Source organism: Equus caballus, unplaced genomic scaffold, assembly GCF_041296265.1.
Source record: "Equus caballus isolate H_3958 breed thoroughbred unplaced genomic scaffold, TB-T2T haplotype2-0000437, whole genome shotgun sequence".
NCBI classification, from domain to species: domain Eukaryota; kingdom Metazoa; phylum Chordata; class Mammalia; order Perissodactyla; family Equidae; genus Equus; species Equus caballus.
This window is the reverse complement of record NW_027222394.1, coordinates 332,563-351,166: the sequence shown is the minus strand read 5'-3', so window position 1 is coordinate 351,166 and position 18,604 is coordinate 332,563. Positions and strand designations below refer to the sequence as shown.

The 18,604-nt window shown below is 51.6% G+C and overlaps 1 protein-coding gene across 3 annotated transcripts; it reads left to right on the top strand.

The window, feature by feature from the left end:
• Positions 1-4,680: 4,680 nt before the first annotated feature.
• LOC138922970 (solute carrier family 41 member 3-like) lies at positions 4,681-18,057 on the top strand. 3 transcript variants are annotated; one of them, XM_070259417.1, is made up of 7 exons: positions 4,681-4,815; positions 5,754-5,900; positions 8,722-8,866; positions 10,244-10,323; positions 12,453-12,587; positions 16,599-16,937; positions 17,199-18,057. In XM_070259417.1, the coding sequence occupies exons 1-7, from the start codon at positions 4,788-4,790 to the stop codon at positions 17,516-17,518; spliced, it is 1,194 nt and encodes a 397-aa protein (XP_070115518.1). In that variant the 5' UTR covers positions 4,681-4,787; the 3' UTR covers positions 17,519-18,057. The 3 variants fall into 3 exon arrangements, with proteins under 3 accessions (XP_070115518.1, XP_070115520.1, XP_070115519.1); XM_070259419.1 differs by having other exon boundaries at positions 4,708-4,815; positions 16,599-16,747; XM_070259418.1 differs by having other exon boundaries at positions 4,728-5,196.
• Positions 18,058-18,604: the final 547 nt, after the last annotated feature.

Here is an 18,604-nt window from a genome sequence, read left to right as displayed (position 1 = left end):
GAAGAGCGGGAGCTGAAGGACGGCCTCCTCAGGCTAGCGGCCGTGGCCGTGGAGGGGCGTCCACGGACGCCGGGGGAACGGACCAGCCCGGCCCGGGAGAGAGCAGCACAGCGCGGCCGGACTCCGCCGCGCTCGGCTCTGGGCAGGCAGGCGCGGCTCGCCGACGCCTCCCACGCCTCCCAGGACGGCGGCCCAGCAGCAGCGCGCTCCTCTCCTCGCGCGCGCGCATGCGCCGCCGCCCAGACGCTGCCCGGCCGTTGCCCCGCCCCCCCTCTGGCGGTGGACTGCGGACAGCGACAGGGACACCCTCCTGGCAGAACTCCTGCGGCCCCGCCCACACGCTTCAGGACCTTTGCGGAGCGGGAAGGTGCGCTGACAGGGACGCAGGGTCCCCGCTACGCTCGCTCTCGGGGAACTGCAGCCTCCTCCCTCGGCTTTTACTCGAATGTCACACCCGAAACCATGCAACCTCTACAAGAAAACATAGGCAGTATGCTCTTTGACATCAGTCTTAGCAGCCTATTTTCAAGTACCACGTCTGACTGGGCAATGGAAACAAAATACAAAATGAACAAATGGGACTACATCAAAGTCAAAAAAAAATCCTCTGCACCGCAAAGGAAACCATCCACAAAAGCAAAACACAGCCTAACAACTGGGAGAAGATTCTTGCAAACCGTGTATCGGATAAGGGGTGAATATCCAAAACACAGAAAGAACTCATACATCTCAACAGCAAAAAAAATCAGCAACCCAATTAAAAAGGCGGGCAAAAGATCTGAGCAGTGATTTCTCCAAAGAAGGTATAGGGATGGCCAACAGACATATGGAAAGGGACTCAACATCATTAGCGATCAGAGAAATGCAAATCACAACTACAAGGAGATGTCACCTTACTCTGGTCAGAATGGCTCTAATTAACAAGACAACAGACAAGTGTCAGAGAGGATGTGGAGAGAAGGGAACTCTCCTGCACTGCTGGTGGGAGGGCAGACTGGTGCAGCCACTATGGAAAGCAGTATAGTATAGAGTATCCTCAGAAAACTAAGAATACATCTACCTACCATATGTAGGATCCAGCTAGCCCACTGCTGGCTATTCATCCAAAGAACTTGAAAACACCAATGCAGAAAGACACATGCACCCCTAGGTTCACTGCAGCATTATTCACAACAGCCAGAACGTGGAAGCAACCTAGGTGCCCATCAAGGGAAGAATGGATAAAGAAGATGTGGTATGTATACACAATGGAATGCCACTCGGCCCTAAGAAATGATGAGATCCGACCATTTGTGACAACGTGGATGGACCTTGAGGGTATTACGTGAAGTGAAATAAATCAGAGGGAGAAAGTCAAACACCAAACACCGTGTGATCTCACTCATAAGTAGAAGATAAAAACAACGACAAACACACACGGAGCAAAGGAGATTGGATTGGTGGTTACCATAGGGGGAGGGGGGAGGGGAGAGAGCCAAAGGGGTGATGGGGCTCACATGTGAGGTGACGGACTATAATTAGTTTTCGGGTGGTGAACACGATGTAATCTACACAGAATTTGAAATATATTACAACGTACATCTGAAAGCCATATCATCTTAGAATCCACTGTTACTGCAATAAAATAAAATAAAATAAAATAAATTAAAATAAAGAAGTGTAGGAGGCTCAAGAGGCTAACAGGCTTTTGAAAAGTTATTCTAGGGATTTTTATGGCTTAGCTCCGGGCGGCAGACACCAGCCTGAGACACAGCTGTGACACAGCCACTAACTTCAACTCAACTATATTCCGACTGGAGGGAAATCAAAACTACCGTCCTCATAATTTATTGAAGGCTTCACTTTGTGCCAGATCCTGTGCCGACTGCTTTGCACCAACTGTCTCATTTAAGCCTCACATCCAAAAGGTAGGTCACCGTTATTCTCCCCATTGTAAAGGTGAGGAGGCGGAAGCAGAAGGATGGCAGTCTGCCTGGAATTCACAGAAGGATTCTCTAGGTAATGACATGACCTTTGGACAAGATTTCAAGGTTTAACATATTACAGTGGAGATGCAGATCCCAGTATCACAGAACGTGAAAAACACTGAGTCCTGCCAAATGTATTAAAACACTAATTATGGATCCTCACAATCTCTTGGCCTGTTTTCTCAGATGAGGGAAAACCCAGCGTGAAAAACCGTTGATGAGATGTCTGCAGAGGAGGACTACGTCTGGTCTTTAAAGCCGGGAAGTATCCCAGTAGATTCTGAGTCAGTGGGTCCAGAGTAGGCCTTGAGCGTCTCTGTTCTTTTCAAAAGCCCCACAGGCTACACTTCCGCGCCCTTGGAGTTGGGAAGTACAGTCATGCCCTACATCGGGAAGTTTCAGTCAACAACGGGGGTCCCATCAGATTAGTCCCATATGGCCTAGGTGTGTAGGAGGCTCTGCCATCCAGGTTTAGGAACTCCGTGGTGTTTGCACAGTCTCGAGATTGCCTGACCATGACACACTCCTCAGAACTTATCCCCACCGTTAAGCAAAGCATGACTATACTACTGCCTTGGATTCTCCACGGTCCCAGACCCTGCACTCTTTAGATGACTGCACACGCAGAGGGCACCGTGTCTGAGGCAGAGAGCAGCTGGAATCACAAAAGCTCTCGACAGAGAGTCAAGGAAAGGCGTGCTCTGCTTACACGACTCTCTACTTTTCTCTGGGTCTGAACCATTTCATAGCTAATCTGCTTTTTTGAACTGAGCAGCTTTGCCAAAAAAAAAAAAGAAAAAAAAAGAAAAACAAAAAGGTTACCAACAAACACTAAACAAACCAATATAAACAATACATATTAAATAAGCCTAACCCTACTATGCTACTGAAAAGGCTTTTATTTCCCTGGGATAATTTGGACAGCATTAGATTGTTTTACCAAGAGCAGCCAAGTCGAGGGAGATTATTTCTAATTCCACAGTGCTACAGATGCGGTCAGTAGCAACTGCAAGCCGGAAAGGAAACTAAGCAAAGTTGGGTGTAATCCATTCAAGTTCACACGTTTCACCAGGGACAGCCTCCAAGCCTTGAATACTTAGGTATGCATTTATCCATTTCTTTAATCAACCACTACTAACGCCTACTAAAGGCCAGACACTGCTCTAAGTACTTTACGGATATGAAATATCCTCTGACCTTTACACTCACCTACGGAGCGTGTATGATAATCAACCCCGTTTTACAGATCAGGAAACTGACACACAGAATGGTACACTAACTTGCCCAAGTTCACACAGTCCGTAGGTGGCAGAGCCAGGACCCCATTTGACAGAGTCTGGCTCCGGAGGCCACGTTCTGAATCAGCACGCTCAGTCTCCAAAAACCTATAGAAAGCGCCAGCCTCAATCGAAAAGTTTTGTTTTCCCCACCCTACAGTCCCTACGCGGCCCCAGTCTCCAGGGCATTCTTTCAGCTCCTCTGACAGGCCCTACTCTTCCCTTGCCCTGTCCCAACACTCTCCCGCACAAGTCCTCCTTTTCTTTTAGGCATCTGCTCTCAGCTTCAACATCACTGCCTAAGTCACAAAGTCTAACAGGAAATGCCGTCTTTCTCAACACTCAACACAAAATTGCTTTTACGTATCTCCTAGGTAATTGGTGGCTGCCTGTCTGTCCTTTCCAACCAGGCTGTGAGGGCCAGTACGTCAAACAACCTGTCAGTCTTGCTCACCAAGTGTCCAGGCCACTCAACACGCACCGACCAGAGGAAAGGAAGAACTTGTCCCAACGTCAACTCTCCAGACTTTCTGTGGAAGGAGGGAACGAACGGAGCACCCTCCAGCCTCACGCTTTCTTTGCCAGACTTTCAAGTGTGGGGCACATACCTGTGCTCACAACGCTCCCCGGACAGCCCCCACTGCACCCCTAACAGGCAGACTTCTGCACAGTCACGGGCTTTGGAAAGCACTGGCTCTGCACACAACTATCATGTGGCCCTCGACAGGCCACTTCCCCTGAACCGGCCTGAGCTTCAGGGCCACAACAGGCTTCGTGAAAACCCCAACGGAACGTAGCCTCGAAAAGAGGGAGACCTGCACTCCTCAGAACGCCTCGAGACCAGTGTCCTTATGGACTTCGCGTCTGTCCTGCCAAGAAGCCGAGACCACGGGTGGCGCTTCAGCGCCCGACTCCCGGGCACCGCACGCCCAGGCTGGCCCCGTGCCCGGCACACACCGCCCGTTCCACGAACGCCTGAAGCGCACGAAGAGACCCCCTCGCTCCCCGCGCCGCACAGCTGTCCCGCGACCTGACGGGCACCTCTGGGCGCACAAGCCTATTCCTCAGGGACACGCTCGCCTCCCACCAGCCCCCACGCCCACGCCCCCCAGGTACCTCTCTCAGATGGCATCCTCTTCGCGGGCGCCCTGGTCGTCCGTGTCCGGCGAGCAGGAAGAGCGGGAGCTGAAGGACGGCCTCCTCAGGCTAGAGGCCGTGGCCGTGGAGGGCCCGGGCTGCTGTGCCCAGCGGGGACACGGAGCGGCGTCCACGGACGCCGGGGGAACGGACGAGCCCGGCCCGGGAGAGAGCAGCACAGCGCGGCCAGACTCCGCCGGGCTCGGCTCTGGGCAGGCATGCGCGGCTCGCCGACGCCTCCCACGCCTCCCTGGACGGCGGCCCAGCAGCAGCGCTCCTCTCCTCGCGCGCACGCATGCGCCGCCGCCCAGACGCTGCCTGGCCGTTGCCCCGCCCCCCCTCTGGCGGTGGACTGCGGACAGCGACAGGGACACCCTCCTGGCAGAACTCCTGCGGCCCCGCCCACATGCTTCGTACCTTTGCGGAGCGGGAAGGTGCGCTGACAGGGACGCAGGGTGTCTGTCTTCTGCTGGTCATGCCTGGTGTGCACGTGGCTGGGTGGAGGCGGGGCCCCAGTGCTGTGTCTGGTCAGAGGAAGGGCAGAACAAGTGTGCCACATCTCCCAAGACAACAGAGCCAGGAGACGCTTGGCACGAAGTCTCTGAAAACCATAAAACCAAATGATTCAGAAGGCCTGGCCTTGTAGAGAATCCCAGTCCTAGCTCCCCATTTTACAGCTAAGCAAACGGAAGCCCAGAGATGAGGTCAGCTCAGCAGCATGGACATAACTGGAATCGTCCAAAGATATGTGAAAGTTCAGAAATGTCGCTGGTGACTCACAGTATGACCTCAATTTGACTGTGACATAAAGCCAGGTAGTGGCGGAGGTGGTTTTTAACGAGTGCTCTCCAAGTGGTGGTTTCCCCATGTGAAGTCCCTGTGTGATTGTCACCAGACCACGAGCTTGGCCGTGTAAACTCAGATTCACTTAGAACTGACATTTCAGAAGAGAGAAAGTAGCTGTGACCTGGTCACAAATGAGGGCAAGAACTGTGGCCAGTGGTGTCTTCTTTAAGAAGGCATTGAGGTGACAATTCTAATATGTTTAGAGTCACAGAATATGGGGTGAAGTGTTAAAATGCCAGTAGCCAAGATACAAAGTATCTTCTTAAAGATCCACATGACATGCTGTTGGATTAAGTCCTGGGCAGCGGATGAGGAGCTGGATCACGTGTGACAGCTGCCTCAGAGCGGAAAGTGGGGCTCGGGTGGCGTGGCGGCCATGAAAGTGTGCCTCTCAGCTCTCCTGCACTGCACGGGGCTCCAGTCTGGGCTGGTGTGGGTAGAGGCGAGTGATTGAGCAGCCTCCTTCCCACCATCTCATCCTGCACCTCCTCCCGGGCGCTGTGCGCCTCCTCTCTCCTCTCTGCAGGGATGCTCATGGTTTGCATAGTGATTGGTGCTCGAAAGCTTGGGATCAACCCAGACAACATCGCTACACCCCTTGCAGCCAGCCTGGGAGACCTCGTCACGTTGTCCATCCTGGCTTTCGTTAGCAGCTTCTTCTATAAACACAGAGGTATGGGGGACCGAGGAGGAGGGGCTCACCAGCATGGTGGGGTGGGGACATTTGCAGCCAGCTGGCAGCAGCCAAATTGGGCAGAGTTCCCTCAGAAAGGAACCTACGATGTCTGTCATGGAGTCAGAAATCCTTTTACAGAGACAAACTCGGCGTCATTGCAATTTCAAGGTGTTCTGCAGCAAGAGCCTCAGACCCTCCCAGCTGTGTTAGAAGGGGCCGAGCTGCTCAGGGCAGCAGAGGCAGAGGCTGTGAGTGTCCTCCTTAGGACAGGGTGCACCAGGATGCCTGGGGGGCCTGAGACTGGCCTGGCTACTTTCAAAGCATCCTGGCAGGTGACAGTGCCTCCTTGGGAAGGCAGTTCACACTGGACACATAAACCACGCAAGCAACGACTCCAAGAGGGAGCGTCACTGCCATGGGCAGCAGCAGCACATAACTGTCCTTGCAGGCGCCAGGCAGGAGAAGCCCAAGGCTCCTCAGAAGGTGGCCCCGTGACATGGTCAGCCGCCAAGGGAGGTGTTCACACAGCTTGTGGCAACAGGGCCTCAAGGCCAGAGGCCCTCACTCCACGAGAGGCCGTCGCCCTCCTCAGGTTTGCCCTGGGGCACAGAGCCTTGCCAGTGTCTGGGGCGGTGTGGGCAGACAGTGTCCCCCTAGCCTGAATGGTCTCGCCTGCGGGACTTCTGCAGCTGACCACTCCCCCCGGGTGTTAGTTTTCCTGTCCACCTGGTGTGTCTCACTGCAATGGCTGCACATGTTGTTGGGATCTAGTGAATGTTGATTCTGAGCGTGGTCACATCCAAATGCCTGTAGCTTAAATGAGTGGAGTGGATGGGGCTGAAGACAGTGGGTAACGGTGGGGCATGTGGTGGCGGTCACTTAGAGGAAATGCCCTTGACAAAGGCGCAGCTGCAGCAAAGCTCCAAGTTATCGTTGCCCAGGGATTTAAGATGACCCAGTTTTTACGTGTTGTCAACTGAAGCAGACCAACGAAACAAGTGTGACTGAGAGTAGGACAGCGCTGGGATCGCTTCTGTCCCACCTCTGGGACTGTCTCTTCGCCATCCTGGGAATTGCTTACCGCTAACAATATGGAGTGGTTTGAGGGAGTCTCAAAGTTCATGGAAGTGGCAGTGAAGAGCTAATAAGAGGACGACCTAATTTTATTTTTAAACCAAACTGAATTTCAAAGAAGATTTGTGGATGGGTTAGTTAATCAAGTGTGATTTGCAAAATAAATGTGAGTCACAGGCCTCCCCAGACCCTGCCCCTCCACCCACACTGAGCTCCTGCTGAAATAGTGCGTATCTGCACACATGGCTCAGTAGGTGTTGAACTGTTATTAGACCATCTGTCTCTCCAATTAGACTGAATTTATCTTGGGTGCACCCTGGGGACTCACCAGGCCTGGCATGTGTCAGGTAAGTCTTCACTGGCTGAGGAGTGAGCCCTTGACCATCACACCTCCCAGTGTAGTTGGGAAGAGACCATGTGCAGAGGAAGGATTCGTCACTGTGCCGGGAGAATAGGAGGTGGAACCTCTCCCAGGGCTTCTGAGTAGTTCTAGGAAAATTAGACTAGATGCAGATTTTCCTGCTTCTGGAGGCTGCTGTTTCTCGGAGCCTTTTAGATTTTAGACTTGCTGAGCGCTTGCTGGGTCCACCTCCTCTCTCCTGGGATGGCAAAGAAGCCAACTGCTTCCATCATGAAGCACTTTGTAGCCAGCCTTGGGTACCTGTGGCCTGTCTTTCCTTCCAGCTGCCCAAGGAGATGGGCCTCCCTGTGGCAGAAGAATGGACCATGATTGTTTAGTGCAGAGAAGGGCAAGAGGGGCATGCTCTTCATGATGCTCCCCAGAGAAAGGGGACATGTGACACAGACTCATGCCTGGATCCTTCTCAGTACTAGGGCCGCCTTGGCAGAGGGGCATGTACCACCTTGAGCCTGCCCTTGGGGGGTGTGTCCAGGGATGAGAGGACAGTCGTAGAGAAAGCTGCTGTCTTGTCTTGTGTGCATGTGGAAGGTGAACTCACACACTCACAGTACAAGACAGGAAGGGAGTGAGCAAGAGTGTTACCCATGTGCGTGCCCAAGTGCACAAGGCCCCGGCCTGGCCTGGCCTCAGGTACAGCAGGCTGATCCAGACCCAGATCTGCTTCATGGCTCTCACTAGTTGGAGAAGATGGCACAGGGACACGAGTAGCCACAAAGCTGGCCGTGGTCTGGGCCCAATGAGAAACACGGCTGCCGAGGATGTCGCTCCTCAGCCGGGAGCAGGACAGCCATCACTAACCAACTCTGGCTTCCCACAGACCCAGGCTGTAGCCTTGACTTCACTGCTTGGTAGCTCGTGTCCTGGGCGGGCCACCTCTTTACACTGCAGTCTCCTTGCATGGCTATCTGAGTGGGGTTGTTGAGAATATGAAATGACTTTGTGCCCAGGAGGTGCCGAGCACAGTGCTGGCCTGTGGTCATGACCTCATAAATGGAACCATTACAGTAATAATAAGTTTGGGGTGGGAGGAGATGGAGGCGGGTCCTTACGTCAGGAAAATAGCAAAAAAGTCAGAGGAGTGAAGGTGAATGTGGCAGGAATTGAGGACAGAGGAGCTTCTCCAGCTGCTTAACAGGATGGTGAAAATCCTTTGGAAGGGACGTTGGGATGGGCCACCATAACCTACTGAGGACAGAGGCATCTCCTCAGACCTCTGCTGCCTTTAGTTCCCAGCCCACCTCTCGTCTCTGCAAGCCAGGCCCCCGCCTGCCAGGCTGTGCCCATGTGCTCTGGCGTGCATCTCCTTTCTCTTTCTCTTCCCAGACAGTCGGCATCTGACGCTGCTGGTCTGCATCGGCTTCACGGCCTTGACCCCTGTGTGGGTCCTCATTGCCAAGCAAAACCCACCCATCGTGAAGATTCTGAAGTTTGGGTGGTTCCCAATCATCCTAGCGATGGTCATCAGCAGGTGAGCACGGGCGAGAGCCACTGCCCTCTCTGTCCTCCTCCCCATGCCACCCCCTGCCCTCTGTGAGAGCCCGGGAGCCCCTGGAGCGAGGGCGGCACTTCCTGCCTCAGTGGTCACGGTGGGAGTGCACTGTGGTGTAGGCTCCTTCACTAACTCCTGCTGCCGGCTGAGTCACACCTCTTTACTCTTCTCTCCCTCTCTCTCACCATCACCTCTAGACCTTATTTATTCTGAGAGGCAGTCCTGTTTACAACTGCCAGAGCTCCATGGAGCTGGGAAGAGCCAGACCTGGAAGTGTCAGATGAGTGCACTGGTGCCACAGCCCCTGCCCTGTCGCGGCACTGTAGGATACTGGGTCTCCCACTGTGGGATACTGGGTCTCCCACTGTCCCACTGTAGGATACTGGCTCTTCCACTGTAGGATACTGGGTCTCCCACTGTGGGATACTGGGTCTCCCACTGTCCCACTGTAGGATACTGGCTCTTCCACTGTAGGATACTGGGTCTCCCACTGTAGGATTCTGGGTCTCCCACTGTAGGATACAGGGTCTCCCGCTGCCCTGCTGCCACAGCTCTTGCTGGCCTGGACCCCTGCTTAGGCTGCAAGGAGCCCTTCACCTGGCCTCCAGGCGATGGCTCTGTGAATACCGTTTCCACAGCGTGGCTGCTGCTGGGACCCAGAAAGGCTGAGATTAGTCCTCCTGGGCCCACAGGCCCTCTGCTGAACCCAGGTCTTCTGTTCTCCAGCCCATCCTTGAGGGCCTTTTCCACTAGTAGATCCTGACAGGGGCTACCCCACCTCTTTCTGAGGTGCTTTTCTACACTTTGACTCTCAGGGAAAAGAGATTCTGGTCTAGGTGTCTTTGCTTCCAGAAGGCTCTTGGGCTCCTTACAGAAGTTGATGTCACTTCTCCAGGCCTCTAGGGATGGGGCAGCCGTTGCTCAACTCCAGGGTCTGGTGGGAGTGAAATCTTACTGCGGCATCTTCCAAGAGCAAGGGGCATGAGATGATACTCACGCAGGTTCCGTTTTTTGCTAAAGACTAGCTCAGTTGCAGTTCCGGGGCTGTCATGTCACAGAGCCAAGTAAGTCACCTCGGAAAGAAGTGTGTTGTTTGTTTTTAATGGGCTGATGTTATCTGATGGGCCTTCTGGAACAGCTGAGACTCAGAATAGTGCTGGAGACGCATGTGCGGGGTGCACAGGGCACCCAGGAGACCTACTCGGCTTCGACAGATGTTTTATGTAGGGGTAAGAAAAGCGTCTGCTAAGCTGGGTGTTTACTAAGGCTGATAAGGCGGTTTGTATAGAGAAGGTTTGCAAGGCCAGCTTCAAGCTTAACCTCTAATCGTTTGACTGCCATCTGCTCTCTCTCCAGTTTTGGAGGGCTCATCTTGAACAAAACCATTTCTAAACCGCAGTTCAAAGGCATGGCTGTGTTTACTCCTATCATATGTGGTAGGTATTGGGGATCCCTGTTACATGGGGTCCTTGGGTTGGGTTGGCCCCCAGGGCCTGGGTGGTGGGACCTGAATAGCAATGACTTCAGAGATCCAGCCCTAGGCCCTTGGAGGCAGAGTCGGGAAGCTGAGCTGTGCCCATGCTGCTGCTGGGCGGGGGCTGCTGGGGCTGGTTTTCCTCAGCCAGAAGGAGACCCCAGGGGAGAAAGCCCTGCCCCCTGCTCCACTGGCACACGCCCCGTTCCTCATAGGTGCGCCTGAGACTTGAACTTCCCGCAGAGCTAAATCCCGTGCCTTGAAGGCACACACAGTTTAACCCAGGGTTCGCGGCACCTGCTGACGGAATGTGGTCTTCAGAACGGGAGTGTTGGCTTCTCATAGTTTTTCTTTTATTTTAACTTAGATTTATTGATGACATTTAAAACTCAGACATTTACACATAAAAATCTGGATTTCTGTCTTCTTAAAAAGTAAGGCTATGACAATACTGGGTTTACATTGCGGGTAGGGCTGGAATCACCTGCTATCGAGGCAGGACCTATGCTGTCCAATTTGCCTCAGTCCTCTCCATTCCCTATTGTGTGCCACCCAACCCTTCACTGATTCACCTTCTAGGCTTAGACCCTGTGGACATTTGTGGCAAGGACCCTTCTTTTAACCAAAGCTTGGTTTATGTCCAGTTTCTGATAAGGCTTTGTAAATGGGACTGACTGGTCAGGAGAGGAACCAAACAGAACTTATTGCACGGTTTGCTTGATGGCCAGGCCCTGGCCTTCTGGGACTGCAGAAACAGGTTTCAGATGCCCTTGGGCACCATCCCCCCAACCTCTGTAGGAACCGAGGCCTGTGTTCCTTGTATGTTAGTGGGCCACCCAGCAGGTCTACACCCCGACAGAGTTGCACAGGGCCTGTTCCTAGCACAAGGCCTGGCCATTAGGAAGGAAGAGAGCAATAGCTAAGTCCAGTCCACATGGCCATAAGCTTGGAAACATTTCCTTGGATGTCACCAACTCAGATGCCTGTAGAGGCCAGTCAAGCAATCTGAACGAGTTAAGCAGGTAAGACAGGAGCCAGGCAGTAAGGAGTGGCAAGGCCTAGGGAACACTGCGGGACACGTCCGTGCTGTGAGGCGAGTGGTGCCTGCTCAGCTTCAGCCAGTTCTCCCTGGTGGGACGGAGGTCCAGAGCTCCCTGAGCTTATTTGTTAGAAGCCAGGAATCAGTGTGAAGGGCCTAATTTGTAAAGGCTGCCAATTAATTTGAGTTATTTTTTCCTTCTTTTAAATTCGTGTGTGGGCCAAGCAAAGTAGATCCACAGACTATCGTCTGCATCCTCTGGAGAAGCCAGGGCAGTGGGTCTCCACCACTGGGGCACATCTGGTCCAGTGAGGGATTGTTCTCTGTGGGACTGGGGAAGTAGAATGGGGGCAAACCACTCCCCCTCTGAAGGAGACGGTCACCATGGGCAGCCCCTTTTCTCTGCCAGCCCAAAGGCTGTCTCTTGCAGAAGGAGCTCAGTGTGACCTTGTCAGCCCTCTGGCCCTGGCACGATCAGCTCCCTGTGGGAGCCGGGAGCCTCAGCAATAAGCACCAGCTCTGTCGCCATAGGATCATTTCTCTCTCCCCTCGCCGCTCTTCCCACTCTTCTCTTTCCTTTTCCCACCTTGAGGTGAAAAAAATCCCTTTTATTTTCTCAGATATTCCAGTCTGTAGTCCGGTTCCTGTCACTTCCTATGTCTTTGAGTGGCTTATGAAGATATCCTCCCATAGACCTCTCCATCCACTCTCTCCCCTCCCTCACCTCACCTCCTTCCTCCCTCTCTTCCTCCCACTCTCCCTCCCCCAGCAAATGTGTGTCGAGAACCTCATTGGACAGTCACACTTCCTTTGTCTTAAGAGGTGCCCGCTGTCAAGGTGATGTAGTTACTGCCTTGATACCTCACTCACGAGGTCCAGGCCATTCTTGCTTGGTGCCAAACAAGGTCTGTGGTCAAGTGGGAGGGAAGGAAAGGAGATCAAGTGCTGAGTCAGTCAAGGAAGGCTCCGTGGAGGAGGTGGACTTGAAATAAGGGATAGAACACAGAGACTGGCATAAAGAAGGGGAAACCAGGTTCTTTGTCTCCTTTCAGGTGTTGGTGGCAATCTGGTGGCCATTCAGACCAGTCGGATCTCCACCTACCTGCACACATGGAGCACACCTGGGGTCCTGCCCCTCGGGATGAAAAAGTTCTGGCCTAACCCGTGCTCCACTTTCTGCACCTCAGGTGGGTCTGGTATCTTCCGGAGGCCATGTAGCCATTTCTTTAAGTAAGTACAAATTGACGTCTTTGGAATCTGGTGTTTGTAGCCATGAATATCTAAGACCAGTGCTGACCTCAGCACAGATCCTCAAGGACAGAGCTCCTCCTCCCAGAGACCCGACACCCCAGCCTACTTTTAATTGATTCATTCATTCACTCAAATATTTACTGAATGTCTACCAGGCACTAGGTGTCAGTTACAGTGGTGAGACAGAGAAAGCTTTGTTCTTGTCCTCGTGGATATATGTGCTCTAGAAGAGCACGTAAACACACAAAAGAGAGCACATAACTACAAATTGTATGTTCTAAAAGGCTAAAGCACAGGGTACAATGAAAAAGAATTGTAGGAGCTACTTAGATTGGGGTTGGGAAATTCCTCTCTGGGGATGAGCAGGGCTTGGTTGGGAAGGAGGCGTGCTGGAGCAGAGAGCATTCGAGGCAGAGGGCACAGCCTGAGCAAAGGCCCCGAGGCAGGAAGGAGCTCGGTAAGTCTGAAGAACTGAAAGGTCAGTGAAACCTGGGCGTAATGAGCAAGGGAGAGGATGAGGGAAGCTGAGGCCGGAGAGGTGGGAAGGAGTCTCCAAGGTGTCTTGAAGCTTGAGGAGGCAGTCTGGATTCTTTTCAGAGAACCATTGGAGGTGTTTTTATCATTTTGTTACTTTGAAAAACTGGATTTTTTTTTTAATGTTTTTTTAAAAATTAATTATTTTGAGGAAGACTAGCCCTGAGCTAACTGCTGCCAATCCTCCTCTTTTTGCTGAGGAAGACTGGCCCGGAGCTAACATCCATGCCCATCTTCCTCTACTTTATATGTGGGACGCCTCCCACAGCATGGCTTGCCAAGCAGTGCCACGTCCGCACCCGGGCTCCGAACCGGTGAACCCCAGGCCGCTGAAGGGGAATGTGTGAACTTAACCGCTGCACCACTGGGCCAGCCTCTGGATCTTTTATCTCGCTACAATTTTTTTTAGCGTTTCCTTTCTGTTTCAATACCTTTAGCTATTCTTTTAGGGTAGGTCTGCTGGCACATTTCTGAAGGATGTTTTCAATGGATGTAAAATTCGGGGTTGATAGTTCTTTTCAACACTTGAAAAATGTGCCACTTCCTTCCGTCCTCCGTGGTTTCTGATGAGAAGTTGCTGTTGTGTGAATTATTTTTGCTGTATACGTAAGGTGTCATTTCTCTACTTTTTCTTTACTTTTTAGACTTTGGATTGTGATGTGCATTGGTGTGGATTTCTTGGAGTTCATTCAGCTCCTTGAATACATAAATTTATCTTTTGCCAAATTGGGGGAAATTTTAAGCCATTGTTTCTTTGAATACGTTTTCAGCCCAACTCTCTTCCTCCTTTTCTTCTGATACTCTGATGATGTGAATGTTAGACATTTTTTACTCTCTCTTGTTTAGATTGACTAATTTCTATAGTTCTTTCTTCAAGTTCACAGATTCTTTCCTCTGTCCTCTCCGTCCTACTCATTGATCCCATTCATTGACTTGTTTGGGGCGTTTTGGCTATGGTATTTTTTCTGTTCTAAGATTTCTATATAGTTCTTTGTATCTTCTATTTCTTCTTTACTGAGATTTTCTATTTTTATTGTTTTTTCAAGTGTGTTTGTAATTGCTGGTTGAAGCATTTTATAATGGATTAATTAAAGTCATTTTCAGATAATTCTACCATCTGCGTCATCTCAGTGTTTGTCTTTGCTCATCAAGTTGAGGTTTTTCTTGCTCTAAGTGATTTTAGGTTGGATCCTGGACATTTGAGTTATTCTGTGCTGAGCCTCTGGATGTCACTTACTTCTTCTCGGTGGACAGGGTATGCACTGCTTTCTTCCTGCCGGGGGTTGGAGGCAGGGGGTGTCCGGGGTCCCCTCTGTCTCCACTGACACCTAGGGGAGAGGAGTGCGTCCCTCCTGGGGGGCAGGGCGGGAACCCGTGCTCCGCTGATGTACCCAGCTGGGAGGGAGAGAGCGCCTTGTTGTTGCTCCTCACATGGTCTTCACTGCTGTGGTTATGGGGGCTCATGACCACTGGGCAGAGTGCCCCTTATTCCCCACTCAGCTTTCTCTTACACCACCTCATCCAGAGGCGTGTGTGCCACGTTCCACCTGGATGAGGGCGGAAGTCCAGGCGCCCCACTTGGCTTTTGCTGATAGAGATGGGGCTGCAGCTTTTCCTGTCATGTTTCGCTGGAGTAGAGCAGTTATCGTCTAAAAGTTCTCTGTTTTTCTATGCTGCCCCTTTTCTAGACCTTTGGCTAGAGAGAGCAGACTTTTGTTCACTGCCCATTTTTGACCTGTGCCCATTGACGTCTCTGGGTTGCTGGCTCCTCCAGCACCCAGTCTGGGCTATAGCAGGCAAAAGAAACGACAACGACAGCTCAGGGAGCTCACCGCCAAGTTGTTCCCTGAGGCTCGAGGTCCTTGGCCAGCCTGCCTTTTCTCTCTACCTTTCAGAAACTTCTTATGTTTGTGTTATAGATAACGTCCAGGGTTTTTAGTTGTATTTAGTGAGAAGAATAGGAAGAAGTGTGTTCTACCTCATCTTGTCTAGAAGTGGAAGTCCCTGTTATATTTTCTGACTTGTCGTTTGTATGTGGGAAAACTATTTACTTTCTACGGTATTTATGTCCCTGTCTTACTTCAGGCTGCTATAACAGAATCATAGACTGAATTGCTTATAAACAAAAGAAATTTGTTTCTTGTAGTTCTGGTGGCTGGAAGTTCAAGATGAGTCACCTGCAGAGTCGGTGTCTGGTGAGGGCCTGCTTCCTTGTTCACAGACAGCTGTCTTGTCACTGTGTCCTCACATGGTGGAAGGGCTGTGGGGGCTCCCTGGGTCTCTTTTATCAGGACGCTGATTCCATTCATGAGGCTCCACCCTCAGGACCTAATCACCTCCCAAAGGCCCCGCCTCCTAACACCAGATAACATGTGGATTTGGGGGAGAAACAGAAGTTCAGTCTATAGCAGCACCTAAGTATTTTACTGAATCCTTATTGTTCATATAGTTTTTCTGTAGATTTTCTTGAATTTTAATGCCAGCAGCCGATAGTAATTATCTTGCTTCCACTGTAAATCTTTTGGAAAGAATCCTTTTGTACTGTGTCTGACTTTTTATCATGAATAAAGTTGGGTGCCCTGTGTGTTCTCACCCTCTCTCTACATGTTACTTTACAGGAGACTTTTTAACTTCTCGGCTACATACGGTTTTTGTTCCTTTTCCTCATTAAGTTGATGCAGCACGTTATTTTAACTTGGAGGCAAATGGAAACTTGCTTTTCATGGGAAATATTTCTGTGGGAGAAGGCCATCACATTCACATGTTACAGTTTTAAAAAGAGTGTGGCTGCAGCGGGCTAAATCACGTTTCTCGCAGAATCTCCAACTCACAGAGTGGTGAAGCCTGAAGAGAATGTGTGGACAGGGTCCCAGCGGCTTCGCGTGAGGAAGGGGCTGCCCGAGGCCCTGGCGTGTGCCACCCTCCCGGGCTCGCTGACCCCACGCCTGAGCCTGCGCTCCTCAATAGCCCGAGCTCTCTGCCACTTTAAGCCACTTGCGCGCTCTTTTTTCTCTGCCTGGAATCCTCTCCCTGAGATTCAGATCTCAGCCTAAATGTCATCCCCTTGAGAAGGCTCCAGTCCCCAGTAGCTCATTCCCACTCCTGTAGACTTCATTATCTATCACATTACCCTGGTTTATTTTCTTCCTAGTACTCGTCACAGTTTGAAATGACCTTTCTTCTCTGTTTCTGCTACTTGATCCTGGTTTTTCTCTCTTCCTTAAAATGTCAGCTCCGTGAGTTAAGGGATAGGACTGTACCCCCATATTTTCGAACACGCCTGACACATGGTAGGTGCTCAGTAAACACTCGTGTAGTGATGAATGTGGATGCCTCACTGGAGACTGTCACCTGATAAAGTGGCCTCTGCTGCCAAGCAGGTCATGCAACCTCCTTGGTTCTGTTTCTTCCAGAAATCAATTCCATGTCAGCCCGAGTCCTGCTCTTTCTGGTGGTTCCAGGCCATCTGATTTTCTTCTGTGTCATCTACCTGGTGGAAGGCCATTCGGTCCCAAACAGCAAGACCTTTGTGGTGTTCTATCTACTAGCAGGGCTGATCCAGGTAAAGATGACCGCAGCAGCAGCAAAGCAACATTCTTTGGTCTGTCAGCCAGCAGGCTCTGCCCTCTGCCTGGATGAGATGCCGAAGGAGCGGGGATGGGGGTTCCTGTACCTGCGGACACAGTTCCCGTCTTCCAGGGGTCAAGTCAACTTGTTCCAGCCCAAAGGTGTGACCCAGACAGTGGCAGCAGGTCTGTGTAGCACCTCGGGATGCCCAGAGCATGGCCTGACCACAGGGAGGGAGTCTAGGCAAGCATGTGAGGATGGGCTCTCGGGCTTCTTCATGAGCTCAGAGCCGGGTGTCAGACCCCAAGAGAAGCTGGAAGAAGGGGACTGCCTGGGGTTGTCGTGTCCACCTTGGTGTCTTCCCTTGAAATCCGCTAGTATTTCTTGGCAACACTTGGCCTTCTGACTTGGTCATAATCTTTTGTGTCTGTTTGCTCTTATGACAGGTGACAATCCTGCTATACCTGGCAGAAGTGATGGTTCGGCTGACGTGGCACCATGCCCTGGATCCAGACAATCACTGTATTCCATACCTCACAGGGCTGGGGGACCTCCTAGGGACTGGCCTCCTGGCACTCTGCTTTCTTGTCAGCTGGGTATTGAGGAGCGAGGCAGAGCTAGTTGGCATCTCCGAACCGGTGTCGGGACCTCCTCAATGAGCCCAGGCAACCCCAGTTCAGTAGGATTTCCCTCACACCAATGGGGCACAGAAGGCAGGTTCTCCCTGGCCGCCCTGCTCTGCAGTGGCCCTTTGTCAGTCTGCTGAGGAGGCTCACACACACCTTGACGCTGCAGTTGGAACCTGAACCCGTGATGGAGGCCTGAAATCACAAGCATTGTCTGTGATTGTGTGAGTGTGACTGCGCGTGCCTGGGTGTGAGTGTGTGCCCACATGCTGGGCGTGTGAATTGGTGTGCACGTGTGTGGAGAGTGGGGCACTCCAGCCTGAAGATGCTGAAGGAAGGAGGATGTCCCGCACGCTTTGGGGGATGTGTTCGCACCGTTCGTGCCCGTGCAGCGGAACTGGATTGGAGCGGGAAGGAGAGCATTGTGTGTCCGAGCCTCAGGGCTCTGAGCCGTGGCTTTCCTGCTGTCTTCACTGGACCCAGCACCGCGGGCTGCTCTACTGGTGCGCCCTGCAGGTGTGTGCAGCTCTGCCCAGGACGGGCCTCCGCAGCCCTTGTCTGCTCCCAGCATTTAATCTTGTCACTGCTTTCTTTTTTTTTTACTTTCTCTTTTCGCAAAAACCTCTGTTTAGATTTTAATGATCAGAGAAGTATAAAATAAAACATAGATTGCATTGTACTTGGTCTGTTGTGTTTTTAAAGTTGGTTAGTGCAACCGTGAGATTGGGGTCTGTCAGCAACAAGAACCTCGGGCATTTCTCTAGGGCGGTGTTTCTCGAACTGGGCTCCAGCCTGGAAGCATCAACATCACCTGAAAACTTGTCATAAATGCAAATTATTAATCCTCCCTCCCCCTAGGCCTGCCAAATCAGAATGTCTGGAGGTGTAGCTGAGCAATGTGGGCTTAACAAGACCTCCAGGTGGTTCTGATGCACTCTCACATTTGAGAACCATGCTTCCGAACTCCATCTTTTCCTAAAAAAACATGTTCACTTCCTGTTTCTTATTGACTCATCATAACAACTTCAGCCATGGTTTGGGCTGAGGATTCTTATCTTTATACAGTAAAACAGGTGTTCATTCATTCATTCAACAAACACTGACAAAGAACCGCTTGTATTAGTCAATGTCCAAGAAGGAAAGAGAGCAGCTAACTGGGGTAACTGAGCAGGGTCTAAAGAAGAGATGATTTACAGATACGTGGGGAACAATGAGTGGTGAAGCAC